The sequence below is a fragment of the Mycteria americana genome, chromosome 5 (assembly GCF_035582795.1).
Source record: "Mycteria americana isolate JAX WOST 10 ecotype Jacksonville Zoo and Gardens chromosome 5, USCA_MyAme_1.0, whole genome shotgun sequence".
Taxonomy (NCBI): domain Eukaryota; kingdom Metazoa; phylum Chordata; class Aves; order Ciconiiformes; family Ciconiidae; genus Mycteria; species Mycteria americana.
In genome coordinates, this window is record NC_134369.1 from 1,499,988 (window position 1) to 1,526,202 (window position 26,215).

At 70.4% G+C, this 26,215-nt stretch overlaps 6 protein-coding genes across 10 annotated transcripts; 2 read left to right on the forward strand and 4 right to left on the reverse strand.

Annotated features, from left to right (window-relative positions):
* The first annotated feature begins 164 nt into the window (after positions 1 to 164).
* CHURC1 (churchill domain containing 1) lies at positions 165 to 2,087 on the forward strand. The gene is made up of 5 exons (XM_075501905.1): positions 165 to 249; positions 351 to 486; positions 926 to 996; positions 1,595 to 1,692; positions 1,837 to 2,087. Exons 1-4 carry the CDS (start codon positions 211 to 213, stop codon positions 1,685 to 1,687), a joined length of 339 nt encoding a protein of 112 aa, XP_075358020.1. The 5' UTR covers positions 165 to 210; the 3' UTR covers positions 1,688 to 1,692; positions 1,837 to 2,087.
* A 566-nt stretch (positions 2,088 to 2,653) lies between these two features.
* GPX2 (glutathione peroxidase 2) lies at positions 2,654 to 3,807 on the reverse strand. Its single transcript, XM_075501891.1, has 2 exons — positions 3,263 to 3,807; positions 2,654 to 3,168 (listed from the first exon to the last, which is right to left on the reverse strand). Exons 1-2 carry the CDS (start codon positions 3,485 to 3,487, stop codon positions 2,818 to 2,820), a joined length of 576 nt encoding a protein of 191 aa, XP_075358006.1. The 5' UTR covers positions 3,488 to 3,807; the 3' UTR covers positions 2,654 to 2,817.
* A 955-nt stretch (positions 3,808 to 4,762) lies between these two features.
* Positions 4,763 to 8,547, reverse strand: RAB15 (RAB15, member RAS oncogene family). Its single transcript, XM_075501887.1, has 7 exons — positions 8,312 to 8,547; positions 6,331 to 6,391; positions 6,123 to 6,183; positions 5,949 to 6,026; positions 5,776 to 5,865; positions 5,092 to 5,157; positions 4,763 to 5,003 (listed from the first exon to the last, which is right to left on the reverse strand). Exons 1-7 carry the CDS (start codon positions 8,433 to 8,435, stop codon positions 4,848 to 4,850), a joined length of 636 nt encoding a protein of 211 aa, XP_075358002.1. The 5' UTR covers positions 8,436 to 8,547; the 3' UTR covers positions 4,763 to 4,847.
* A 3,509-nt stretch (positions 8,548 to 12,056) lies between these two features.
* On the forward strand, positions 12,057 to 16,745 carry FNTB (farnesyltransferase, CAAX box, subunit beta). The gene is made up of 12 exons (XM_075501860.1): positions 12,057 to 12,223; positions 13,389 to 13,453; positions 13,732 to 13,804; positions 14,133 to 14,224; positions 14,703 to 14,849; positions 14,959 to 15,042; positions 15,151 to 15,237; positions 15,323 to 15,452; positions 15,558 to 15,690; positions 15,978 to 16,089; positions 16,164 to 16,278; positions 16,375 to 16,745. Exons 1-12 carry the CDS (start codon positions 12,143 to 12,145, stop codon positions 16,483 to 16,485), a joined length of 1,230 nt encoding a protein of 409 aa, XP_075357975.1. The 5' UTR covers positions 12,057 to 12,142; the 3' UTR covers positions 16,486 to 16,745.
* Positions 16,746 to 16,930: 185 nt separating this feature from the next.
* Positions 16,931 to 21,038, reverse strand: MAX (MYC associated factor X). 2 transcript variants are annotated; one of them, XM_075501895.1, is made up of 5 exons: positions 20,900 to 21,038; positions 20,676 to 20,702; positions 18,791 to 18,898; positions 18,011 to 18,140; positions 16,931 to 17,903 (listed from the first exon to the last, which is right to left on the reverse strand). In XM_075501895.1, the coding sequence occupies exons 1-5, from the start codon at positions 20,933 to 20,935 to the stop codon at positions 17,716 to 17,718; spliced, it is 489 nt and encodes a 162-aa protein (XP_075358010.1). In that variant the 5' UTR covers positions 20,936 to 21,038; the 3' UTR covers positions 16,931 to 17,715. The 2 variants fall into 2 exon arrangements, with proteins under 2 accessions (XP_075358010.1, XP_075358011.1); XM_075501896.1 differs by having other exon boundaries at positions 16,933 to 17,903; positions 18,011 to 18,134; positions 20,900 to 21,036.
* A 351-nt stretch (positions 21,039 to 21,389) lies between these two features.
* UNC93B1 (unc-93B1 regulator of TLR signaling) lies at positions 21,390 to 25,389 on the reverse strand. 4 transcript variants are annotated; one of them, XM_075501839.1, is made up of 12 exons: positions 25,222 to 25,389; positions 24,183 to 24,287; positions 23,965 to 24,106; positions 23,726 to 23,879; positions 23,491 to 23,652; positions 23,295 to 23,424; positions 23,116 to 23,209; positions 22,889 to 23,013; positions 22,632 to 22,814; positions 22,276 to 22,549; positions 21,927 to 22,045; positions 21,390 to 21,800 (listed from the first exon to the last, which is right to left on the reverse strand). In XM_075501839.1, the coding sequence occupies exons 1-12, from the start codon at positions 25,372 to 25,374 to the stop codon at positions 21,531 to 21,533; spliced, it is 1,911 nt and encodes a 636-aa protein (XP_075357954.1). In that variant the 5' UTR covers positions 25,375 to 25,389; the 3' UTR covers positions 21,390 to 21,530. The 4 variants fall into 4 exon arrangements, with proteins under 4 accessions (XP_075357954.1, XP_075357957.1, XP_075357955.1 ...); XM_075501842.1 differs by lacking the exon at positions 25,222 to 25,389 and adding an exon at positions 24,747 to 24,823; XM_075501840.1 differs by lacking the exon at positions 25,222 to 25,389 and adding an exon at positions 24,451 to 24,664 and having other exon boundaries at positions 24,183 to 24,368.
* Between the last annotated feature and the right edge of the window lie 826 nt (positions 25,390 to 26,215).

The following is a 26,215-nucleotide window of genomic DNA, read 5'->3' on the forward strand; positions in this document are numbered from 1 at the left end:
GCCCTGCCCCCGCTATCTCAAGCCCCGCCCCCCTCTCGCGGGCCCTCCCATACCTACGCGCGCTCTCTCTCAAGCCCCGCCCACCCCCTCGCGAGCCCTCCCATACATACGCTCTCCCTATCTCAAGCCCCGCCCATGAGGCGGGACTAGCAACCTACGCCCCGCCCCGCGGCGGAAGTCTCGCGAGAGCAGCGGGGCGGCGGTGGCGGGATGTGCGGGGGCTGTGTGGGCACCGAGTACCCGGAGCGGGTAGGCCGCGCCGGGCGGGGCGAGGGCGGGCCGGGGCCGGGGCCGGGGCCGGGGCCGGGGCCGGGGCCAGTGCCAGTGCCAGCCGTGTGCTGCCGCCCTAGGGCACCACCTGCCTGGAGGACGGCTCCTTCCTCCTCAACTTCGTGGGGTGCGCGCAGTGCGGCCGCCGGGACTTCGTGCTGCTCGGCAACCGCGCCGCCGGCCTGCACGACGGGGACGAGATCGTCACCTACGACCGTGCGCCGGGACGGGGCCGGGGGCTCGGGGAGGGGCTGGGGGTGACGGGGGACCTTTGGGGTCTGGGGCTTGCGGGGGGGGGGGGGCGGTGCGGGCCTGGGGCTCGGCCTGAGGGAGGGTTAATGTGGGGAGGGGGGATTTGGGGGCCCGGTACTCGGGGGGGCATGGGGAGGTGATGCCCGGGGGCGATCTCAAAGCTTGGGGTGCGGGGGGTGTCAGGGAGGTGATGGCCGTTAAGGGGGGTTAGGTGCTGGGGGGCTGTTGGGGGGGTTTGATGCTCTGGGACCCACCCTGGGGATGGGGGGGTCGGGGCCCCAGGGGATGAGGGCAGGGGCTGGGGGCTCGTCCCCAAGGGACTGGGGAGGGGGAGTCCCCCAGGGAGCGTGGCACCGGCCCTGTCCCCTCAGCCCCTTAACCCGCTGTCCTCTCTCCTCCACAGACCTGTGCAAGAACTGCCACCACCTGATCGCACGCCATGAGTACACCTTCAGCGTGGTGGACGACTACCAGGTATGCCCAGGGGAGCGGCTCGTCCCCCCACAGCCCCTCTCTGGCTCCAGAGATGTCCTAAGCCGAGCCTCGGGCTGTTCCTCTGCCGCCGGGTTTCCAGACCCACCCTGGGCTGATTCTCGCCTGCCCTGGCAGCCGCAGGAGGGAGCCAGGCGGCTTTGGAGGGGAGCTGTGGCACCAGCCTCGAAGGTTTGAGAGCCACGTCCCTGTGCTTGGGGCTACCCGGAGCCCCCTGGCACTAGTCCCTGCTTCGTGGGGGGCAGCCCAGCTCACCTCTCGCCTCCCACGCAGCCCCTGCGTGGGAAGGTCAGCGACGTGCATGGCCCAGAGCAGCAAAACGTGGCTGCGTGGTGGAGGGCCCTGCGGCTCTCCCGGCCCTCCTCCCTGGCACGTTCCCTATTCAGCAGCTAAACGCTGGAAAATGGGCTCAGGGGAGCCGGTGGGGCTCGTCCCGGGGGACGAAACAAGATCCCCCCAGGTCTGATTGCAATCGAGGATCGGGTGCTGACTCCGGCTCGTGTTTCCCTGGCTGTGCCGGGAGTGGGGCTGTGGCAGAGCACGGCTATGGCAGCGTCTCCTCCCTCCTGTCCCACCGCAGGAGTACACCATGCTGTGCCTGCTCTGCGGCCGGGCCGAGGACTCCATCAGCATCCTCCCCGACGACCCCCGCCAGATGACCCCGCTCTTCTGAAGCCCGTTTGTATCCCTGTGTGCCCCGGGACCTCCCTCCCTGCTCCCCACCGTGCAGAGCCGCGGCACTGGGAGATCCCTGGATCCCTGGCACGGGGATCCCTGGGGACAAAACGGTCCCTTATGTGATTCTTTTCCCCAAATCTCCAGCCTGGATGTGGTGGACGCCCGATGCCGGATGCTCCCGCACGCCCGGCAGCAGCTCAGCCGTATCTACTGCCCTGCGGCTCCGACCCCGGCTGCAGTGATGGGGTGCAGTGCCGCGGCCCGAGCCCCCCTTGTGCTGAAGACATGAAGGGGGCCCAGCGTGCCGTCACCCCCACAAGGGGTCCAAAAGGATGCTTGCCCCATCCTGCCTCAGGAACCCACGTGTGTGGGGGCAATAAACGTGACGTGTTACAGCTCGGTGCAGGCATTTGGGGGTGGGCTTCACCCCCCTGGGCTCCCTTCAGCCCCCTGGGCTGGCGAAGGGTGTTGGGGCCCAATGCAGGGATCGGGGGGGGCTTTTCCTTTCCTGGGAGCCTGTGGGATTCCTCCCCCTGTAGCGGATCTGGCCCTTCCCCACATCCCGGAGCCCGCTCTGCTCACCAGCGCTCTCCCAAACCTTGCTGAGACCTGACTTAATTTTATTTTTGCTCCCCTGGGGCTTGCGTGGAGCTCGTGTGGGGTCACTGCACCCCCCCCGGGGCCGATTTCCCTGGGTTGTGTAACCCAGCCCTGCCCCGCCGGCGGATGCACGTTCCTGGGGCGGGAAGGAGCTGGGTGAGCCGTGGCTGCCGAAATCACTCCCCTGGGGTGCGGTGCCGCCGTTGGCACCCAGCCCCAGCAACACCCGTGGGGAGCTTGGCACTGCCAGCCCGGAACCGCTCCGTCCCTGCACCGCTGTTTCCTGCATCCGGCGGCCCCGGGGCTCGGCCCCGGCAGCCCCCCACAAACCACGCGGACGCGGGTGCGCTCCCTCCGGCTCATTTATTGCCACCAGCCTGCGCTGCCCCGGTCGCCCCGGCCCTCTGCCCCCATCGAGCCCCCTCCCCGTGGCAGTTTCGGAGGGGGCCGTCACCCGGCAGAGAGCAGGGGCCATCCCGGGGGGGGGGGGTGGCAGCCGGCGGAAGGGGGATGCCGGAGCCGACCCTACTTGGCCAGCTTGAGGAGGCGCTGGATGTCGGGCTCCAGCTGGGCGGTGGGCGTGCGGGGGCTGTAGCGCCGGAAAGGTTCCCCCTCGGGACCCACCAGGAACTTCTCGAAATTCCAGGAGATGTCGGAACGCCGCACCGGGCTCCAGGTGAGGAAGCGGGGCTCGGCCATCAGGTGTGCCGCCTCATCGGCCGGCGCGGGCAGGTGAGCCTTCAGGTAGGCGAAGACGGGGTGGGTGTCCTGCCCGTTCACCTGGCACTTCTGGAAGAGGGTGAAGTTGGGCTCGAAGCCGCCCCCCGGCCGCACGTGCTTCAGGCTGTTGAGGATCTCCTCGTTGGTGCCGTTCTCCTGCGGCGGGGAAGGAGAAAGCCGGGACCGCGCTGCGTTTTCCCCCTCCTCGCACCCGATGCCGGGCACGGCGCAGCGGCCCCCGGGGACTTACCTGGTAGCCAAATTGGTTGCAGGGGAAGCCCAGCACGACCAGCCGCCGGGGGTAGCGGGCTTGCAGCTGGTTGAGCTGGGTGTAGTCCCGCACCGTGGTGCCTCAGAGGGACGCCACGTTTTCGATGAGGACCACGCGGCCCCGGAAGACGTTGAAGTCCACCTTCTCCCCCTGCAAGGAGGTGGCACTCAGGTCGTAGAAGGACTTGGCGATGGGGACGGTCATGGCTGCAGGCGCGCGTTTGCCTTCTCCGCGCCCCCGTCGGCGCGCCTTAAGGGCTGCTCGGCACCCACGTGACGTGCCGGTTCCAAAGGTCTCCTCGCCCCGCCGTGACTTGGCAAGAAACCGGAGCCGTCCCACCTGCTGGCACCCACCCAAGGAGGGGAGGAAGAGGCAGGGGTGGGTGCGGGCGGCACGGGGCCAAGGCGATGCTCCTACCCGCCTCAATAATTCACGGCACGGCGTGGTGTGGCATGACTGCTTCTTCCCCGTGCCCGCGAGCTGTGGGATGCCGTGGGGTTCGGTGCCTCCGGCCTGGCACGGGCTGTCCCCTGAGGGCTGGAAACACCCAGGGCAGTTGGGAAATAACGGGACTCCAGGAGCTGGGGCTGCGCAGGGTGGAGGATGTGGGCGGCTTGGACCGAGGAGGGCGATGGGAGGGATGGGTGCCCCAGGGCTGCCTTGGCATTGCTGGTCCCGAGCGTCCTGGTGCCCGCTGCCTTCCCCCAGTGCCCCCCGGTCCCAGTGCCCCCCGGTCCCAGTGCCAGCATCCACCCCGGTATCCATCTGCTGCACTGCCCACCATCGTCCTGGTCCCTGCCTATGCCAGTGCCCGTCACCATCCCAGTGCCCACCACCATCCTGTCTGACCGCGCTGGCCCTGTCCCCGTGGGGCCGTTCCCACGGCCAGGGCCGAGCTGGCAGCCCCACCGTGCAGCGGTGGCGGCCGTGGTGCCCCACGGGGACAGCACCCCACGGGGACAGCACCCCACGGACCCGTCCCCCGGCCTGGAAAGGAGACACCGTCCCGGTGGCCCTGGAGCCGCCTCAATTATTGATAACTGCTCGGGTTGCCGCGGCCTGGCTCTGCTTGTGGCACGCTGCCCGACTCGCCCGGTGCCAGCGGCTGCCCCACGGTGCTGAGGGTTCTGGTGGGGCACGGCCATCGCGGCACCGTGCCACCGGCACGGCACTGTGCCCGCAGCCCCCCGCGGCAGCACGCGAGCCACTGGCCACCTCCAGCATCACCTTTATTCTGCAAACCGCGCGTGCGTGTGTGTGTGTAAAACTGGGGGGGGGGGGGGGCCCACGGGCACAGGGTGGGCACGGCGTGGGCACACAGAGCCCGTGATACCCCCACCCCACGCCACACACCGAGGGGGAACATGGGTGCCAGGGTGGGGGGGACCCCCGCGACGCCTGCCCGGCCCCCGCCATCCCCGGGGGGGGGTCCTGGGTCGCCTGCTGCCACCAGGCACACCCCCCTCCCCCCCCCCCCCCCCCACTGGGGCTGCCCCAATCCCGCACCCACCCTGTCCCTGCAACACAGCCCAGTGGAGGGGGGGGTGTCGGGGGGGCCCAGGCTTCAACACCAGCAGCTTTTGGGGCTGTCCTCGCTCCCCAGGGGCTGCTGCTCGTCCTCCTCCAGGCGGGCCAGGGTGGGGGTGCGGGGGGGGGCCCGCAGCCCCTCCAGCTCCTTGCGATGCGCCTGCAGCACCAGCTCCGTCAGCCGCGTGAAGGACTGCGGGAGAGGAGGGGGGGGTGGTTTGAGCCTGGGGGATCCCCCCCAGCTCCGGACCCCCCCATCCCACCCCCCCGGTCCCCCGCACCTCCTTGATGTTGAGGTTGCTGCAGGCGCTGGTCTCGTAGAAGTCCATCCCGTACTCCCTGGCCAGCTGCAGGGCGAGGGGCCGGCGGCAGCACCGTGATTTTGGGGGGGGGGGGGGGGTCACCACCCCCGGCCCCCCGCCACCACGCACTCACCCACAGGGACAAACGGGAGATGCACCGGGGGGTGCTGTGGGGAACGGGGGACACACACGGGGGATGCAGCGGGGATGCACCGGGGGGTGCTGCGGGGAACGGGGGGGGACACACGGGGGATGCACCGGGGATGCACCGGTGTGGACAGACGGATGAGCTGTGCTGCCCGCGGTGGCACTGGGGGGGCTGGCGTAGGGGCATCCCCCGGGGCTGGGCACTGGGTGCAGGGGTCCCGGGGTGGGGGGGGGCACTGGGTGCTTTGGGGGTGCAGGGGACCATGCTGGAGGTGGGGGGGGGGGGGGGTCCCTGGAGGTGCTGAGGGGGGAACAGGGAGGCATAAGAGCAGCCCTGGGGGTGCACAGGCACCGTGGGGGGGTGTCCCTGGGTGCTCTGGGTGCTGGGGGGGGGGGTGCAGGGGGTCCCTGGACACAGGTAGGGCTGCAGGAGGGTTGTTGGGGTCCCTGGGGAGGGCAAGGGGGGCCGAGGGGGGGCCCTGGCCCCCCCAGGGGTGCACGCCAGCCCCCGCTCACCTGCAGCCCTTGCTCTTTGGCCACTTGCCTCTTGTGCTCCTCGTCCGCCTTGTTGCCAATGAGGATTTTCTGGACGCCGTCAGGCGCGTACTGGGGGGGGGGGGGGGGGGGCGTGAGGACCCCCCCTTGCCAAGGAAGGGGACCCCCCCCACACTCCGCCCCTGCACCCCCACCTCGTCCACGTCGCTGGCCCACTTCACGATGTGCTGGTAGGAGCGCTCGCTGCCGATGTCGTACACCAGGAAGATGCCCTGCAGGAGAGGGGGCGGCCATTTACACCGCCCCCCCCCGCCCCCCCGTGCCTCAGTTTCCCCTCTCCGGCGCACAGGGCTGGGACCCCCCTGTACCTGCGCCCGCCGGTAGTACTGCTTGGTGATGGTCTGGTACCGCTCCTGGCCCGCCGTGTCCCTGCAGCCGGGGAGAGCGGGTCAGCACCACCACCAGCGGCACGAGTTGGTCAGGGCTCAGCCCCCCCCGAGAGGGCAGCGGGGTTCAGACACACCCCCCACCCCCCCCCAAATCCCCCTCGCCCCAGGGCCCGGCGCCGGCACTCACCAGATCTGTATCCGCACCTTAATGCCGTCCACTTCGATGGTCTTCATCTTGAAGTCAACACCTGGGACGGGGAGGGCAGAGGTTACGGGGCGCCCCGGTGTCCCCCATCACGAGCGCTGCTGTCACCAGGGTCCCTCCGGTCCCCTCACCCTCTCCTGGCCCACCCCAAGCCACCCCGTGCTGCCAAACCAGGTGCCGGCGCTCGCCCGCGCCCACCCCACTGCCCACCCTGTGCCTGGAGCCGTGGCCCGGTGCCCCGGTAGCAGCCCCGGTGCCGGTGCCCAAGCTGGTCCCGGGCCTGGCCGGTGGCCCCGGTGCTGGGTCACCGCACGGGTGCTGTCCCCGGCCCCGCTGCCGGGTGGGTGCTCCCCGTGCCCCCGGTTTCGCCGTGCTGTGGTTCCCCAGTGCCCCCGGTTCCCCAGCGCCGCAGCTCCCGGTGCCCCCGGTTTCCCAGCTCCCCGGTGCCGTGGCTGCCCGGTGCCCCCAGTGTCCCAGCTCCCCGGTACCGCGGCTCCCCGGTGCTCATGGTTTCCCGGTGCTGCGGCTGCCTGATGTTCCCGGTTTCCCAGTGCTGTGGCTGCCCAGTGCTCCCGGTTCCCCGGTGCTCCGGTTTGCCAGTGCCCCCGGATTCCCAGCGTTGTGGCTCCCCAGTGCTCCCGGTGCTGCTGGTTCCCCGGTGCCACGGCTTCCCAGTAGCCCCAGTTTCCCAGTTCCCCAGGTCTCCGGTGCCCACAGTTTCCCAGTTCCCCAGGTCTCCGGTGCCCACAGTTTCCCAGTTCCCCGGTGCCGCGGTTCCCCAGTGCTCCCAGTGTCCTGGTGCCAAGGCTGCCCAGTGCCCCCGGTTCCCCAGTGCTGCGGCTGCTCAGTGCCCCCGGTTTCCCAGTTTCCCAGTGCCGTGGCTCCCCGGTGCTCCCGGCTCCCTGGTGGTGCAGCTGCCCGGTGCTCCCAGTTTCCCGGTGCCACGGCTCCCCGGTCGCCTGGTTCCCCGGTACCCCCGGTTTCCCAATTCCCCCGTGCTGCGACTGCCCGGTGCTCCCGGTTCCCTGGTGCCATGGCTGCCCGGTTCCCCGGTGCCCACGCTTTTCCTGTTCCCCGGTGCCCACGGTTTCCCGGTGCCACGGCTGCCCGGTGCTCCCGGTCCCACGATTTCCCGGTGCCCACGGTTTCCCTGTTCCCCGGTGCCACGGCTGCCCGGTGCTCCGGGTCCCACGGCTCCTCGCTTCCCCAGTGCCCACGGTTTCCCTGTTCCCCGGTCCCACGGCTGCCCGGTTCGCCGGTGCCCACGGTTTCCCTGTTCCCCGGTGCTGCGGCTGCCCGGTACTCCCGGTTCCCCGGTGCTCCCGCTTCCCCGGTGCCCACGGTTTTCCTGTTCCCCGGTGCTGCGGCTGCCCGGTGCTCCCGGTCCCACGGCTCCTCGCTTCCCCGGTGCCCGCGGTTTCCCTGTTCCCCGGTGCTGCGGCTGCCCGGTACTCCCGGTTCCCCGGTGCCACGGCTGCCCGGTGCTCCCGGTTCCCCGGTGCCTACGGTTTCCCTGTTCCCCGGTGCCACGGCTGCCCGGTACTCCCGGTTCCCCGGTCCCTCTGTGCCACGGCTGCCCGGTGCTCCCTCTTCCCCGGTGCCCACGGCTGCCCGGTTCCCCGGTGCCCACGGTTTCCCTGTTCCCCGGTGCCACAGCTGCCCGGTTCCCCGGTACCCACGGTTTCCCTGTTCCCCGGTGCCACGGCTGCCCGGTTCCCCGGTGCCCACGGTTTCCCTGTTCCCCGGTGCTGCGGCTGCCCGGTACTCCCGGTTCCCCGGTCCCTCTGTGCCACGGCTGCCCGGCGCTCCCGCTTCCCCGGTGCCCACGGTTTCCCTGTTCCCCGGCGCCGCGGCTGCCCGGCGCTCCCGCTTCCCCGGTGCCCACGACTCCCCGGTTCCCCCCGCTCCCCGGTGCCCGCTGCTGCCGGGCGCTCCCCGTCCCCCCGCTCCGGTGCGGCGGTACCGATGGTGGAGATGTGGGCGGGGTGGAACTGGTTGTCGGTGAAGCGGCAGAGCAGGCAGGTCTTGCCCACGCCCGAGTCCCCCAGCAGCAGCAGCCGGAAGAGCACGTCGTACTGCTTGGCCATGGCGGGCCGGGCCGGGCCGGGCCGGGCTGGGCTGGGCCGGGCCGGGGGCGCCGCTGCCGCCGCTACCGGGGCCGGGAGCGCTGCGCCGCCGCCGCCGCCGCGCCGGGCTGGCACCGGGGCGGGGCGCGGGGCGGGGGCAGCGGGGCTGCACGGGGGGTGCTGTGGGGAACGGGGGGGACACACGGGGGATGCACCGGGGGATGCTGCGGGGAACGGGGGGGGGGCACACGGGGGATGCACCGGGGGGTGCTGTGGGGAACGGGGGACACACACGGGGGATGCAGCGGGGATGCACCGGGGGGTGCTGCGGGGAACGGGGGGGACAAACGGGGGATGCACCGGGGGGTGCTGTGGGGAACGGGGGACACACACGGGGGATGCACCGGGGATGCACCGGGGGGTGCTGTGGGGAACGGGGGGGGACAAACGGGGGATGCACCGGGGATGCACCGGGGATGCACCGGGGGGTGCTGTGGGGAACGGGGGGAGCGACACCGGGGATGCACCGGGGGGGGTGGGAGACCGGGAGATGGTCTGGAGCAGCGGGAGGGGGACACGGGGGGTGCACCGGGGGAGGGAGCACCGGGGATGCACCGGGGGGTGCCCTGGGGAGCGGGGGGGGGACACGGGGGATGCGGGGAGCACCGGGGATGCAACGGGGGACACGGGGGGTGCAGCGGGAGATGCTCTGGGGCACCAAGGGGGGGACACGGGGAATGCAGAGTGGGGGGCAGCCAGGGGTGCTCCAGGGGACACGGGTGGGGACAGCGGGAGATGCTCAGGGGGACAAGGGGAGCACAGGGGATGCAGCGGGGGACACTCGGGGGTGCTCTGGGGCATATGGGGAGGGGACATCCGGGGTCGCACCGGGGACCCCCCCAGGAGAGGGTTGGGGACACAAGGGGGAACGGCCGGGGGCAGCAGGGGTCCGTGGGGTGACACAGGGAGCTGCACCGGGGGAGCCCCAGGGGACCCCCACGGAGGGGACTGGGGGGAGCACCCAGGGATGCGCCAGGGGACACCGGGATGTCCCCGGGGCTGAGGGACCCGAGCAGGGCGGGGGCGGGGGGTCAGTGCTGGGTGCTGGGGGTCAGCGCTGGGTGCTGGGGTCAGCGATGGGTGCTGGGGGTCAGCGCTGGGTGCTGGGGGGGTCAGCGATGGGTGCTGGGGGTCAGTGTTGGGTCCTGGGGGTCAGTGTTGGGTGCTGGGGGTCAGTGTTGGGTCCTGGGGGGTCAGCGCTGGGTGCTGGGGTCAGCGCTGGGTGCTGGGGGTCAGTGCTGGGTCCTGGGGGTCAGTGTTGGGTGCTGGGGGTCAGTGTTGGGTCCTGGGGGGTCAGCGCTGGGTGCTGGGGGTCAGTGTTGGGTGCTGGGGGTCGGTGTTGGGTGCTGTGGGGGTCAGCACTGGGTGCTGGGGTCAGCGCTGGGTGCTGGGGGTCAGTGTTGGGTGCTGGGGGTCAGCGCTGGGTGCTGGGGGTCAGTGTTGGGTGCTGGGGGTCGGTGTTGGGTGCTGTGGGGGTCAGCACTGGGTGCTGGGGTCAGCGCTGGGTGCTGGGGGTCAGTGTTGGGTGCTGGGGGTCAGCGCTGGGTGCTGGGGGTCAGTGCTGGGTGCTGGGGGTCAGTGTTGGGTGCTGGGGGTCAGTGTTGGGTCCTGGGGGTCAGCGCTGGGTGCTGGGGTCAGCGCTGGGTGCTGGGGGTCAGTGCTGGGTGCTGGGGGTCAGTGTTGGGTCCTGGGGGTCAGCGCTGGGTGCTGGGGGTCAGTGTTGGGTGCTGGGGGTCGGTGTTGGGTGCTGTGGGGGTCAGCACTGGGTGCTGGGGTCAGCGCTGGGTGCTGGGGGTCAGTGTTGGGTGCTGGGGGTCAGCGCTGGGTGCTGGGGGTCAGTGCTGGGTGCTGGGGGTCAGTGTTGGGTGCTGGGGGTCAGTGTTGGGTCCTGGGGGTCAGCGCTGGGTGCTGGGGTCAGCGCTGGGTGCTGGGGGTCAGTGCTGGGTGCTGGGGGTCAGTGTTGGGTCCTGGGGGTCAGCGCTGGGTGCTGGGGGTCAGTGTTGGGTGCTGGGGGTCGGTGTTGGGTGCTGTGGGGGTCAGCACTGGGTGCTGGGGTCAGCGCTGGGTGCTGGGGGTCAGTGTTGGGTGCTGGGGGTCAGCGCTGGGTGCTGGGGGTCAGTGTTGGGTGCTGGGGGTCGGTGTTGGGTGCTGTGGGGGTCAGCACTGGGTGCTGGGGTCAGCGCTGGGTGCTGGGGGTCAGTGTTGGGTGCTGGGGGTCAGCGCTGGGTGCTGGGGGTCAGTGCTGGGTGCTGGGGGTCAGTGTTGGGTGCTGGGGGTCAGTGTTGGGTCCTGGGGGTCAGCGCTGGGTGCTGGGGTCAGCGCTGGGTGCTGGGGGTCAGTGCTGGGTGCTGGGGGTCAGTGTTGGGTCCTGGGGGTCAGCGCTGGGTGCTGGGGGTCAGTGTTGGGTGCTGGGGGTCGGTGTTGGGTGCTGTGGGGGTCAGCACTGGGTGCTGGGGTCAGCGCTGGGTGCTGGGGGTCAGTGTTGGGTGCTGGGGGTCAGCGCTGGGTGCTGGGGGTCAGTGTTGGGTGCTGGGGGTCGGTGTTGGGTGCTGTGGGGGTCAGCACTGGGTGCTGGGGTCAGCGCTGGGTGCTGGGGGTCAGTGTTGGGTGCTGGGGGTCAGCGCTGGGTGCTGGGGGTCAGTGCTGGGTGCTGGGGGTCAGTGTTGGGTGCTGGGGGTCAGTGTTGGGTCCTGGGGGTCAGCGCTGGGTGCTGGGGTCAGCGCTGGGTGCTGGGGGTCAGTGCTGGGTGCTGGGGGTCAGTGTTGGGTCCTGGGGGTCAGCGCTGGGTGCTGGGGTCAGCGCTGGGTGCTGGGGGTCAGTGTTGGGTGCTGGGGGTCGGTGTTGGGTGCTGTGGGGGTCAGCGCTGGGTGCTGGGGGTCAGTGCTGGGTGCTGGGGTCAGCGCTGGGTGCTGGGGTCAGCGCTGGGTGCTGGGGGTCAGTGCTGGGTGCTGGGGGTCAGTGTTGGGTCCTGGGGGTCAGCGCTGGGTGCTGGGGTCAGCGCTGGGTGCTGGGGGTCAGTGTTGGGTGCTGGGGGTCGGTGTTGGGTGCTGTGGGGGTCAGCGCTGGGTGCTGGGGGTCAGTGCTGGGTGCTGGAGTCAGCGCTGGGTGCTGGGGGTCAGCGCTGGGTGCTGGGGTGCAGTGTTGGGTGCTGGGGTGCAGCACGCAGCAGATGAGGGTGCAGCGGGGTGGTGCCGGGCAGCACAGGCCCGGGTGGTGCAGTGTGGCCCCTCCCGTGCTGCCTGCGTCATGGCGGGACGTCGCGGCGGGACGTCGTGGCGATGCAGCGCTGCAGCGCGATGACGCAGCGCTGCAGCGCGATGATGCGCAACACAGCGCGGCAGTCCAGCAGCGCGGCGCCACGGCAGGACGACGCAGCGCGGCAGCGCAACGACGCGGTGCCGTAGCGTGACGATGCAACGCAGCGCCGCGATGACGCAATAAAGCAGCGCGCCAGCGCCAGGTAGGCCAGCATGACGTCACAGCGCCGTGACGCGACGCGGCGGCGCGGCGAGGCGGAGCCCTCCCCTCCCCGCCGGCTGCGCCGCGCATGCGCGCCTGGGCCGGGCGGTGGCGGCGGGGCGGGGCGGGGCGGGGCGAGGGACGTGAGCGCGTGTCCCCGCCCGGCCGCCGTCGCCCCGCTGCCCCCGCCGGCGCGAGCCGCCCGCAGCATGGCGGGAGCCTCCTCCCCCCCGGGCGGGCGGCGGCGGCTGCGGGAGGACGGGCTGCGGACCGCCACCTCCGCCGAGCAGGTGCGGGCCGGCTCCGGGGCCGGCGGCGGCCTGGGGCGGGGGGGGGCCGGCCCGCGGTGGGGCCCGGCCGGGCTGGGCCGGGGGGGCGCGGTGTGGGGCCGGCTGTGAGGGAGTCAGCCTGCGTGTGGGGTGCCGTGGGGCTGGCTCTGAAGGCGCCGGGCTGCCGTGGGGCTGGGGAGTGGGGTGCCGTGGGGCTGGGTGATCCCCACCCCACTTCCTCCCCACGCAGCTGCTGGCCCCACACCTGCCTGTTGCTTGCGCACCCGGGGTTTCGGGGGGCTGAGGCCTGGGGCGGGGGGCGGGGGGGGCTGCCACCCACGGCGGCTGCCAGGGGACCCCCACCAGGGCTGTGACACGTGTGACCCAGGATCCCCTCGGGGAGGGCGAGGGGGACCTGGGGGACAACCGGACCCCCCCCGACCCGCTCCCTCCCCGCTCTGGCTGAGGCCGATCCGGCCCCGTGGGTGCCGGGACGGGCCCTGGCAGGGTGAAAGGCGACGCCGGGTTTCCCAATCCGTGGGGTTCCCGCTCGCCTGCGGCCCGGTGGGACGCGGTGCCAGCCCCGCCACACTGCCTGTGCCCCCCTCCTCACCCGTGAGGCTGCGGAGATGCCCCCGTCGAAGCCCCGGGTATTTTCCGGAGGGCCAGGAGGATTACGCTGGCTTGGGGTGGGGGTTACGCTCCGGGTTAAGCTCAAGCCTAAAACAAGGGAACGGCGCCACAAGTCCCGGGTTTCCCGGCAGCGCTGGGAGCGTTAGCGGGAGGAGGGAGGCCGCAGCGTTTTACGCGGGGGTCCCGGGACGAACCAAACTCCGTCTTTAAAACCGCTGCGTTTGAAAAGCAACACGGCACGGTGCTCGGGTCCCTGCCTAATCCCAGGCGCAAAGCTCCTCGGCAGCTCCCGCTAAGCCGCTCCGTGGGCAGGCAGGACCCAGCGGCTTTCAGTCGCTTTGGTTTTCACGGAGATGCGATGAGACGATGCTGCCGGTAACGGGAGCGGCCGTGAGCCAGATAAACCCCCGGGATGGGGCAGGAGCCTTCCGGGCAGGGAGCTGGGGGACTCGCGGGGGACACACCCTGTGTTTGGGAAGGGCAGAGCCACCTTCCAGAGCTCACCGGGGTCTTTGTTTCCCCCCCCGCGCCTCCACGCTGCGGCCGGCTGCAGACCAAGGTGGAAGACATCGTGCAGGAGGTCTTTGACGCCTGCAAGACGAACCATCACGCCTCGCAGTAAGTTCCCGTGGCAGCTGGTTCCCGCCGGCTGCAGAAACCCCCAATAACAGTAAATAAATACCCGCCTCCCCCCAAACCAGTGACTCTTGCAGCTGCTGAGACCCATAGCGAGGGACCGGCCGCTCCTGCGGGCGCTGGGGGGGGGATCCTGCCCCTTCTCACCGACACAAGCCCTGAACGCTGTGGCGTTGGCTCAGGGTTCGCGTCCCCTCTCGGCCAGGCTGTCCTGGCTGCCGGCGCTTTGCCTGCCGAGCCCTGCCCTGCCTGTCTTCCAGATTCGTCCTGCAGCGGGAGAAGCACTTCCATTACCTGAAGAGAGGCCTCCGGCAGCTGACCGAAGCCTATGAGGTACCCGTGACACCGGCGGTGCTGCCGGGGGTCCTGCCCCACAGCTGCCAGCTCCCTGCTTTGCCCTCCGGCTGGGGCGAACCCTTCGCCCCGGGGCTGCTGCTGGTGTGGTCACCGAGCGTTTGCTGTCCCCGATCCATCGCTGCCGGCCCCGGGGCAGAGGCAGCGGTTCCCAGTGTCCCCCTGGGTTGTGCCCGTCCCTGTGGTGATGCTCCGGAGGCTCTCCTGCCTGTACCCTCTCCTGCCAGAGCTCTGCCCGCTCCTGCCTGCACTCCCAGGCCCCGCACCGCTGCCCGGCCACCCTGACCGTCCCCTCTGGTCCCCACAGTGTCTGGACGCCAGCCGCCCCTGGCTCTGCTACTGGATCCTGCACAGCTTGGAGCTGCTGGACGAGCCCGTTCCCCAGTCGGTCGCCTCTGAGTAAGTGGCACGGACATGGTGAGCGCTGGGGGGGCACTGCAACGGCAGCCTGAGGACCCCCGCCGCGGACCCGGCTGCGGCCAGAGGGCCCGTGGGCCACCCGCGTGACGCCGGAGGTGCCACCTTCCGCTGTCCCCGCGCGCTGGCGGGAGCAAAGGAGCGCTTTGTCTCCCCCGGGGCCGTCAATGCCGCCTATTCTTCCGGCCGGTGCCTCGCGCTCCGGCGTCTCGTGACGGACGGAGATGGGGAGGGGAGAGAGAGAGAGAGAGAGAGAGAGAGAGAGAACCCCTGGCTCTGACCTCGGGGGGGAGCGGGGGTTTAACGGGGCTGGGCTGGCCCCCGTCCCGCCACAAAGCCCCTGCTGCGGACAGGGGGGTGAGGAGGGGTCTCCCTCCCTTGGGCGGGAAACATCACCCTGCCAGGGGTGAGGCCGGGGAGCGCCGAGCCCCTTCCCCACCCTCTCCCTGCTCCCCTGCAGCGTCTGCCAGTTCCTGAGCCGCTGCCAGAGCCCCCAGGGTGGCTTTGGGGGGGGCCCCGGGCAGCACCCCCACCTCGCCCCCACCTACGCCGCCGTCAACGCACTCTGCATCATCGGCACGGAGGAGGCGTTCGGCGTCATCGACAGGTACGGCCGGCACGCCGGCGGTGCGGGGGGGGCTGGGTCTGGCCGGCCGGTGAGGGCCGGGGCGGGGGCAGGATGCGTGCCCCCCCTCGCAGCCCGGCGTCTCTCGCAGGAAGAAGCTGCTGGAGTACCTGCACTCGCTGAAGCAGCCCGACGGCTCCTTCCTCATGCACGTCGGCGGCGAGGTGGACGTCAGGTGGGCTCCCGGCGTGGGGGGGGGGGGAACGGCTCTGCTGCGCTTCCAGCCGGCCGGGTGCCACGGCGGGGAGCCGGTGCCGCGGCTCTGAGCGCCCGTCTCCCGCAGGAGCGCCTACTGCGCCGCCTCCGTGGCCTCGCTGACCAACATCCTCACGCCCGCGCTCTTCGCCGGGACGGCCGAGTGGATAGCGAGGTGAGAGCCAGCGTGCAGGAGGACGGGTGGGGGACGGGGGTTTGCCCCTCGCCTCGGTGCCGTCCTGACCCCGCTGCCCGTGCAGGTGCCAGAACTGGGAGGGCGGCATCGGCGGGGTGCCAGGCATGGAGGCCCACGGTGGCTACACCTTCTGCGGCGTGGCGGCCCTGGTCATCCTCAAGAAGGAACATCTGCTGAACCTCCGGAGTTTGCTGGTGAGTGGCACCACGCGTGCAGCCCCTCGGCTCTGCCGCCGTTTGCCGGGACGAGGGGGTCTCGGCCGGTCGGCACCGGCACCCGCTCCTGTCCGTCCCGCGCAGCACTGGGTGACCAGCCGGCAGATGCGCTTCGAGGGTGGCTTCCAGGGCCGCTGCAACAAGCTGGTGGACGGCTGCTACTCCTTCTGGCAAGCTGGCCTCCTGCCCCTGCTCCACCGTGCCCTCCATGCCAGGGGTGAGTCGGCCACGGGGGGCTCCCGGCTTCCTCTGCCCCCGAAACGGCATCTCGGGGACGGATGAAGGTGTTTTAGCGAGGGAACGAAGCGCAGAGTAACTCGGGCGTCCCCATGTCCCTGTTCTCGGGGGGCCGTTGAATCGCGGGGGGTATGGGTGCTTCCCCGTAGGCTTTTTGGCAGCAAGGCTTGACTGTCTGGGGTGTGCGGGAAGGCCCCGGGGGGGTGTTTGCCACCTTCCTGGGGCCCCCCTAAGCATTTCTCTGGCTTCCCCCCCCCCCGTCCCCAGGCGACGCAGCGCTCGGCATGGCACGCTGGATGTTTGACCAGTTGGCACTGCAGAAATACATCCTCCTGTGCTGCCAGTGCCCGGCTGGGGGGCTGCTCGACAAGCCGGGCAAGTGAGTACCGGCTCGGGGGCTACCTGGTGCCCTGGACCCCCTGCTCAGCACCCCAATATCCGCCCCCCCCCCAGGTCCCGGGATTTCTACCACACCTGCTACTGCCTGAGCGGGCTGGCCATCGCCCAGCACTTCGGCAGCGGTGACCTCCACCACGAGGTGGTCCTGGGCGTCCCCGAGAACCGCCTGGTAGGTGCCGGGCATCGCCGTGAGCTGCCGGGACAGGCAGGGCTGAGCCGCAAACGCCAGAAAAAGGTATTAACCTCCTCTCTTTCTCTCCTGCAGCAGGCCACGCACCCGGTCTACAACATCACCCCGGAAAAGGTGGTGAGAGCGGTGATGCACTTCTTGCAGCAGCCTGTGCCCAGCCTGGAGCCGGCGGCCGCTGCCGAGTAGGGGTCCCGCTGCCCATGGACGGTGCGGAGCGGCCCTGCCTGGGGCCGGCGGGGAGCCGGCGTGGCATCTCGGCGCGGACGGGCAGAGCGAGGTCCTCAGGGTGCTAGCAATACCAAAAACAGGCCTGCCCCGTGGCCGCCAGCTCCCGCTGCCCCCGCCGCTGTGCCGGGCGCCCCGCCGACCTCCCGGCAGGAGCCGAGCTGGCCGAGGGGGACACGGGCCGCCGCAGAGCTTTTGGCATCAATAAACCAGAACCGAGACCGGCCGTCTCCTGTGCGCAGGGAGGGCACGTAGCTGCCACCGCCTCTGTGCCACCGATAGTGGCCCTGGGGATGCGGGGCAGGAGGTGACACCAAGCTTGGGCTCCTTCCAGCCCCTGGTGCCACCTCCCCTCCCACCCCAAGAACACGCGGCTACCACGGGGAAGGATAAAATAAGTTTTTTTTTTTTTTATTTATAGTCTTATAGTAAAGGGAAGCCTTAACTTGCAAGACAACTCTGGGCAGTATGTACAACATACCTTAGATCCATGGAATGAATGGCATCAAAACAGGGACGGGGTCGCCTACGGGGCAGGGACGGGACACTAGAGTTCAGAAAATGCCACGGAGGTGGGGAGGGGTCGGGGGGGGGGGGGGTGAGGGAGGGAAAGAGGAGGGGGCAGGACGCACACGCAGACCCCCCCCCAACTCTGCACCGGGGAGGGAGGGGTGCGGGCGCTGCCCCCCGGCTCTTCACGGGCGCTGGGGGCAGGTGGAATTGCACACGCAGAAAATAAATAGCGAGACCCCCAGCGCTTGTGGGGCGGGGGGGGGGGGAGGGCAGGCGCAGCTCCCCCCGGGGGCCTGGCCTTTTGGGGGGCACGGGGGGGGGGGGGGGGGGCTGCCCAGCTCCTGCACAGCCTCACCCTTCAGCTCAGGACTGCCGTGGTCCCCAGGTATAAATAGAAACGCTTATATAAAATCAGAAGGGAGAGGGGCTCGCTAGTCGTGGGAGGGAGGGCGACGGGGACATCTCCTCACGGCCCCACGGATCCCCCCAAGTCTGTTGGGCGGGTGCTGCGAGGCCCTGCCTGGCCGGCTCCCCCCGGGGCCGTTGCGGTTAGAGCGGGGAAAGGGCCGGGGAGGGCTGGGAAGCTGCAGTCCGAGAGCCTCTACGAGAGAAGGGAGAGAAAGTCCTTACGCAGCCGGCGGGCGAGCGGCCGGCAGCGGCGGGGGGCCGCGGGGGGGCCTAACTGGCCTCCATGCGCAGCTTCTTCCTGCTCTGCGGCTCGTCGGGCTCCGAGTCGGAGCTGGAGTCGGAGCCGCCGTCGAAGGCGGAGATGGTGCTGCCCTTGGGGTTGGTGTAGAGGCTGTTGTCCGTCGAGGGGTAGTTGGCCTGCAGCTGGGCGCTTGACCGGGCCTTCTCCAGCGCACGCACTGCAAGGCAGGGCCACCGCGTCACCCGCGTCCCCAGGCTCCGGCACACGTGCGTCCCCTCCCAGCCCCGGCTCCCGTGGGACACCCCCCCCCCGCCCCTCGCCTACCTTGCTGCTCCAGGAGAGCGTTCTGCCGCTTGAGGTCGTCGATGTCCTGCTGGTGCGTGTGGTTTTTCCGGCGCATGTACTGGATGTACTCTGTGGCTTTGTCCAGGATTTGGGCCCGGGATGCCTGTTGCAATAGTGGGAAAAGACAGAGGCGAGATAAAGACCTAGCCCGGGGGTCACCGACGGGGTTTCGTCTGCCCCGTCCCACCCGCGGCGCAGCAGGAAGGATTTTGTCGTCCGTTCTGCTGCGCTGATGTCGCTGGGCGAACCGAAGCCCAGCTCCTGTCCCCACTGGGGACCCCCGTGGCGGGGCAGAGCCTCGCTGGCACGGGGAAGGGGCGTTTCTAGACCCCGGCTTGGGCTGAGCGAGCCGGCCCCAGCCAAAACGTCCCCCCACAGCGGCATCCCGGAACAAGAAGCCACCGTTGCGCGCAAGGGTGCCGACAGCCCCGCCGCCCGGCAGAGGTGCCCCGTGGCCGAACCTGGAAGATTCAGCCGCGGGAGGCGGATTCGCCCCCCCACCCCGCCTTCCCAAAAATACAGGCAGTGCCGAAGACCAGGTCCGGGCAGCTTGGGCCAGCAGCGAGCGGGCAGGGACGGGGTGCACGACCTGCCCCCAGGAACGCCGCTCGGCAGGCCCCGCGGGCAAGGAACCGCAGCTCAGCCCCGCTGACGCGGCTTCCCGTCGCCGCCGTGGAAATCCCTGTCCGGCCTCGGCACCGCAAGCCGGGATCCCGGGTGGGCGCGCGGCCGGGCTCCCACCGCGCTCCACAAACTCACCTTCTCTCCCTGGAGGGAGGGGACGGAGTCCCGCAGGCTGTGGAAGCTGTCCTTGATGTGGTCCCTGCGCTTGCGCTCCAGCGCGTTGTGATGAGCCCGTTTGTCGGCCTGCGAGGGAAGGGAGAGGGGAGCCTGAGGGGATGGCACCACGGGGAACCGCGACCTGCTCCCCTCTCCCGTGGGTGCCGCGGGACGGCCCAGCGGGTCCCAGAAGGGAACGTGAAAAGCCTCGCTAGCGTTTCGGCAGCCGCCCTGCTTCGCCTGGCGGAGAGGCCGGGGCAGGAGGAGCCGGGCTGCCGACCTTCACCCAAAATCCCTGTGCTGGCGGCTCTGGACGAGGTGCCCGGAGCCGGTGCGGGAGCTCAGCCGAACCCCCGCGCCCTCCTCGGCCGGGCGGCACGACGGCCGCGACACCGGCGCGAGGGCGTGGGAAGGAGGCGGCTCCCGTTGCTTTCGGTTTCCCCCGGCCTGTTGGAGCTCGCAGGCAGCTTCCTGCTGCCGGGGCAGCCCTGAGCCCCGCTGGGGGGGCAGAGCCGGGGAGCGGGGGGGCAGAGCCGGGGGGCCCAGCACAGCAGCACCTCACAGCCCTCTGTCCTGCACCCCCCAGGACATGCCCCCCCCCCCAAACAACCAGCCACAGGCCCCCCTATCTGCTCTCTGCCAAAAGAGACAACCCCACACGCTGCTCCCCATATACACCCCCAAGATGGGGCCCCAATGCCCCCACAAGACCCCACGTGTGCACCCCCAAAAGCCACAAACCCCATGTCTCCCCCCCAAAAGATGCAGCCCCCGCAAAACACCCCCATTCTCCCCCCAAAAGCCACATCCCCACACTCCCCCTCCCCTAAAGAGCCCCAGCCCCACAGGTTCCCCCCACCCAAAAGACACAAACCCCCCAGGTGTCAGCCCCCCCACGAGCCCCAACCCCACAGGTGCCCGCCTAAACGCATGCCCCAAGAGACATGACCCCACAGGTGTGTGTCCCAAAACCCAGCCCCACAGCTTCCCCCCCCACAAAGACACAAACCCCACAGGTGTGTGCCCCCCAAACAGCCCCAGCCCCACAGCTCGCCCCCCATCACACGTCCCCCTTAGGAGACACGGCCCCACAGATATACCCTGTGCCCCCCTAACACCCAACCCCACAGTTCCCCCCCTAAACCTCCCCCAAAGTGTCCCAAGCCCCACATATCACCCCCCACGTCCCCCCCCCAAGGAGCCCCAGCCCCACAGGTTCCCCCCACCCAAAAGACACAAACCCCACCGATGTCAGCCCTCCCAAGAGCCCCAGCCCCACAGGTGCCCCCCTAAACACATGCCCCCCCCAAGACATGGCCCCACAGGTATGTGTGTGTCCCCCAAAACCCAGCCCCACAGCTTCCCCCCCCACAAAGACACAAACCCCACAGGTGTCTGCCCCTCAAACAGCCCCAGCCCCACAGGTCCCCCCTCATCACACGTCCCCCTTAGGAGACACGGCCCCACAGATATACCCTCTGCCCCCCTAACACCCAACCCCACAGTTCCCCCCCAAACACCCCCCCAAAGAGTCCCAAGCCCCACATATCACCCCCCAAACCCACAACCCCAAAAGACACAAACCCCACCGATGTCAGCCCCCCCAAGAGCCCCAGCCCCACAAGTACCCCTGTAAACACATGCCCCCCCCCGTGTGTGTGTCCCCCAAAACCCAGCCCCACAGCTTCCCCCTCCCCAAGACTTTCAGCCCCACAGGGCCCCCCTAAACTCTTCACCCCCCCCCAAGACACATGGCCCCACAGGGGGCACAGCCCCCCCCCCCCCAAACACCCCCTCCCCCGCGCAGGCGCACTGCCCCCACCGCCCCTCTCGCCCCCACGTGCTCTCGGTACCGGGGACGTACCGCGGACTGAAACCTCGGCTGCTCCTCCTGAGGGACCGGGACCGGCGGGGAGGAGGAAGATGGTGGTGGTGGTGTGTGGGGTGGGGGGGGTACCGGGAAACGGGGCCGCGATAAGGGAAGGAGAGAGAGAAACCAAACGTTACCCCCCGCTACCCCTTCCCCGCCGCTGCGGGCACCGGGGGGGTGGCGGGGGGGGGGTGTCCCGGTGGCGGGGGCCGACTCACGTCGCTCTCCACCTCGATGTCATCGTTGTCGCTCATCGCTACCGGCCGGGTGAGCCGCGGGCCGCGCCGCCACAACAACAGCCCGCAGCGCGCATGCGCCGCCGGCGGCACACGTGACCGCTCACCCCCCCACCCTCCTTATCCTTTTTGGGCGCGAGGGATTGTGGGTGAAGGAGTTCGCGGAGGGAGGCGGGGCCGCCATTTTCCCCGGGCGGGGACTACAGCTCCCGGCGTGCACCGCGCTTTCGCGCGGTGTACGCCGGGAGCTGTAGTCCCCGCCCGGGATCGCTCTGCTGCCTCCTTCCCCTCATGGAGGGCGGCGAGGCCGCGACGACGCGAAGGCGGAGTACGGCGGCAGTGGGAGCGGAGGCGGCGGGCGGGAGAGCTTTTATTGAGCCATAGGGGGGCAAAGGGAGGCCGGGCCGGCTTGGATGTGGTATCTCGGGGGCGGCAGGCCTTCCTGGGGGGCTGCGGGCCTGCTTGAGGGGGCTGCAAGCCTGGCCTGAGCGGGGCCTGTGGAGGTTTGGGCCCACTCGAGGGTTTTGGGCAGCTCCAGTGAGGGTTGTGGACCTTCCCTCAGGTTCAGAGAGCAAGAGGGGCCGCCGTGGTGGTGGGGCAGGACAGGCTGTCTCTAACCCCGCTGGTCCCCGTCATCTTTTGGCAGGTCGTCCTCGCTGGTGGCCTCCGCCGGGTGCTCGTCATTATCGTCCTTGCCGCCATCGTCCTCCGAGCCGGTCTCATCCGAATCGTCCTCCTCCAAGTAGCGGTAGCCGTGCATCTTGTGGCGCGGGCGGGGGATGCGGGGCAGGCGGTACGCCACGTGCTGTGCCAGCTTGTGCTCCATCCAGAGGTAGGCCCCCACCGCCACCGCCAGCGTCAGCAGCATGATGGAGAGCTTGGCCTGCGGGAGGGCAAAGCGGGGGATTGGCGTGGCACTGCACCCCTCCCGAACCCGGCAGGCCCCGGAGGTGATGGAGCCAGCTTGGGGGAGCCCTGCGGGGACGGCTGCCCACCCGGCCACGCTCACCTTCATGGGCAGCCCCGACCACAGGTAGACGGTGAAGATCGCCAGGGCCTGCCACCAGTGGTAGATGGTGAAGATGAAGTCTTGCCGCTCCTTGTCCTCGTACAGCATGCCCAGGAGGACTGCACCGGAGGGGACCGGCTGTCAGCATCCCCCGCCTGTGCCGGTGTCCCCTCTCGGGGCACTGTCAGCACGACCCAGCCACAGTGGGTCTGTCCTGCTCCTTGTCTGTGGATCCAAGGAGTTGGGGACCACCGGGGGACACAAGGAGAGGAGGCATCGGGGAGCTGGGGACAACCTGGCCGTGCCGGGGGACAAGAGAGGCTGTGTCGGGGACCTTCCCGGTACTCACTGCTAATGCCGGTCTTGTTGAGGGCGCTCCCCGTGCCCCAGAGCACGGCTATGGCGTAGAGCAGAGGTGCCTGGACCAGGTGCCGGGGCTCAGGTGCCCAGCAGAAGAGAGTCACCAGGAGGGCGGCATGGACGAGGGCTCCGGCCAGCAGCGGGATCTGCCGCCGCAGGCGCAGCATGCAGAGGGCCAGGCTGGAGCAGGCCGAGGCGGAGAAGCCGTAGGCCATGAGGAGGTACGCCAGTTTCTCCAGCCCCAGGGCACACACGCCGTAGTTCTGCAGCGAGGACAGGCTCAGCATTGCCCGGCTGGGGCCGTCCCCGCTCTGTCACACCGCCCCCCCCATCCCCGCGCCCTACCAGGGAGAAGCCGGTGCAGACGAAGAGCACCTCGAAGCCGCTGTAGATGAACAAGGGGAAGAGGTGGCGCAGGCGGTAGTCCCGCATGTGCTTGAAGGGCAGCTGGAAGATGTTTCCCCAGCCGATGCTGCGCAGGTCAATCTCCTCCGTGGGCCGATACGCTGAGCCGCAGAGCACCAGGACCTGCCGCACGGTCGTGGATGAGGCACTGCCGGCGTCCCGTCCCGTCCCATCCCCTGCCCGCCCCGGGGACTCACCACCAGCATGGCGAGGAAGGCGGCCGCCATCAGGGCGCTCTCCACGATGATGAGGTTGACGCTGCGGGGCAGGCTCTGCAGCACTGTCTTGTTGAAGCCGGGCAGCGTGCCGTGGCTCAGGGTCCCTGCCGGGGGGACACACGCTGCAGCTCAGCCCCAGCGGGGGGAGGTCCCCGAGCCACCGCGCCATCCCACGCCACCGTGCCGTCCCGCGCCTGCACGCTCACCGCAGTGCTTGACCCCGGAGAGCGTGTGGTTGAGCTGGTAGAGGTAGTTGTTGAGGAAGAAGAGCATGGGCATCTGAGCGCAGACGAAGCTCAGCTGCAAGACGTATAACAGGGGGAGCTCAGCGCCGGGCTGCCTGGCGCAGCCCCCTGCCCGTGCCACGCGTCCCGCCGGTGCTCACGTGGAAGCAGGCGTAGAAGACGGTCTGGAAGATGACGACGTAGGCGTTGCAGGCACCCCGTGGTGCCCGCTGCTGCTCCTGCACATGCTCCTCCTTGTAGTTGACGTACTCGTAGTACTTCTGGGCCATCCTGCGTGGCACGGCGGGTCAGCTGGTGCCCCTCAGCGCCCCCGTCCGCCCCCCGTCCGCTGCCTACCGCGTGATGTAGTTGCCCATGGAGGCCCAAAGGGGTACGATGGCCACCCCGATGGCCACGGCGGAGGGCACCAGTGTGTAGTAGCGTTCCCAGTAGTTGCTGGAGACGAAGAGGGCATAGATCCCCACCGCCAGGAACATGGCCCACTTGGTACCGAAAAACCTGCCGGGGCGAGGAGAGGGAAGCGTGGGCGGCTGTGCCAGCGTGCCGGCGGGGAGCGCGGGCGGCGCCGTACCTGATGAGGACAGGCGTGTAGAGCAGCGCTGCGACGGGGGTGACGTTGATGCCCATCAGCACCTTGCGGTCGATGTCCTCCAGCTGTATGTTGCTGTACTTCACCTCCCGGTAGGTCTCGTCGTAGTGCAGGATCAGCTGCATCTGCAGGAGGCCTGGGGGGGGTCCAGCGGCCATCACCCCCTGCCCCACACCCCCCCCACCACGGCAGGGGGTCCCCGGGGAGGGGCAGGCCCGTACCCAGGTAGACGCCGTAGGTGAGCATGCCGGCCAGGCTGGCGGCCAGCACGTTCTTGACCACGCCGAGGCGCTTGCGGCGGAAGTACTTCTGCTCCTCCTCCTCCTCGTTGTAGTCGGGGTGAGCACCCACAATATCGTCCAGCTGCGGGTGACCCTGGCCGTCAGCCCTGGGGACGGCCACCGTGGGCCTGGCCCCCGTGGGTCCCCCCCGGCCTCACCTGCGCCTCCGTCCCCTCGGCGCCCAGCCCGTCACCTGCCACCGTCTTGGCCGCATCCTGGTAGCAGCCGGGGTCTTTCTCCATCGCCGCCTCTGGGCAGGGGGCCTGGAGGGTGTCGGGGTGGGGGGACCCTATTGGCACCCCCAAGCCCTGCACCCATGTGCTCTGCACCCCTGCACCCAGGTGCTCTGCACCCAGCACCCCCAGACCTTGCGCCCATGTGCTCTGCACCCCTGTGCTCTACACCCCAGCACCCAGCACCGTGCACCCTTCACCCCTACACCGTGCACCCATGTGCTCTGCACCCCAGCACCCCCAGACCCTGCACCCATGTGCTTTGCACCCCTGTGTCCTGCACCCCTGCACCCAGCACCCTTCACCCCTACACCGTGCACCCACGTGCTCTGCACCCAGCACCCCCAGACCCTGCACCCATGTGCTCTGCACCCCTGTGTCCTGCACCCCAGCACCGTGCACCCTTGTGCTCCAGCCCCTGCACCCCTGTGCTCTGCACCCCCGTGTCCTGCACCCCCACCCCAGCCCCGTCTCCCCGGTACCCGGTACCCGGTGCCCGGTGCCGGAGCCGCGCGGGGCGGGGCGGGCGCCGCTTCCTCTTTCGGACGGGGCGGGCGGGACGGGGGCGTTTAAAGGGGCCGCTCCCGCACCCCCCAGGACCCCGCACCCCCCGAGCCCCGCACCCCCGGGCCCCGGGCCCGGCCCGCCTCCGCTGCCGCCGCCTCCGGCCCGCACCCCCTGTGCCCCCACCCGCGCCCGTCCTCGGCATCCTGCCCCCCCCGAACAGCACCCATCGCAGCCCAACCTGCGCAGCACCCTGACCCCCCTGCACAGCACCCGTTGCACGCACTCCCCCCCGCACAGCACCCTGACCCCCCTGCACAGCACCCGTTGCACAGCACCCGTTGCACCCCCCCTTGCACAGCACCCACCTCGACCCACAGAGCCCCCGTCCCGCCCCCTGCACAGCACCCCGCTCCCCAGCAGCACCCCTGTCCCCCCCCGGCACCCCCAGCACTCCCACCAGGCCCTGGTGTGGGTGCTGCCTGCTCGGGGTGCCCCGTGGGTGCCTGCCCTGCCCGGGCCCTGCCGCTCTCGCTTCCCCTTCCCGGCCTGGGTGATGCGGCAGGGTGCCCGGGCAGGGGGACACCCCGCTTTTGGGGAGGTGGCAGGGCATACGCCTCTCCCCGCGTCACCCAAAACCCAGGGCGGGGAGGGCACCCGGGCGCGTGGCGATGCCGGGGTGCCCGCGGCCGTGCGGTGCCGGTGCCCCGGGGCAGGGTGGGGAGACCTCTGGGTAGGGCGAAGAGGGTGAAATCTCCATCGCGGGGAGCCGGGGCAGGATCCGGCCCAGCCGGTAGCGGGGGATTCTTGCGATGCGGTGGAAGAGCAGCCAGCGCCGCGTGGGGTGGGTGCTGAGGCCGTGGCTCCCGTGGGTCGGGGGGCCGTGGCGAGGGACGGCCCCGGGAAGGGCCGTGGCAGTGGCGCAGGATGCAGCCCCGGGGGCTGCCAGGGAGCAACGCCCGCCCTGAGGCCCCCCTCGCCCCGGGCAAGGGCGAGAGGAGCCACCCCGGGGTGCCGGGGGGAAAGGGCCCTTTCCCGGGGGTGCAGGTCCGTGGCCCCGAGCCCCAGAGCTGGTGGGCAGCGAGGCAGGCTGTGGGTGCGACCCCCCCGGAGCCAATCTGGGTGCCCAATGCCGTGCAACCCCCAGGCCTGCAGCCAGCTCCGCTTGGGTTCCGGTGATTCCGACGGAGAGCCGCTCCCCTGGTTTTTCCCCATCCCCAGGGGCCGTGCGGAGCATCTCCTCCCCGGGCACGTCCCAAATTGGGATGGGGGACCCCGGTACCCCCCACGAGCCCATTCTGGGTACCGATCCGCTGCTGTCCCTTGCAGGTCTCTCCAGCCGACACGCGGCATCCTCCGTGGAGGCAGGGGCTGCTCGGGGATGGCTGTGCCCCCCTGGAAGCTGGGGCTGGCTCCTGGGGCTGCCCCGGGCATCACGGCCAAGCTCATGGTGC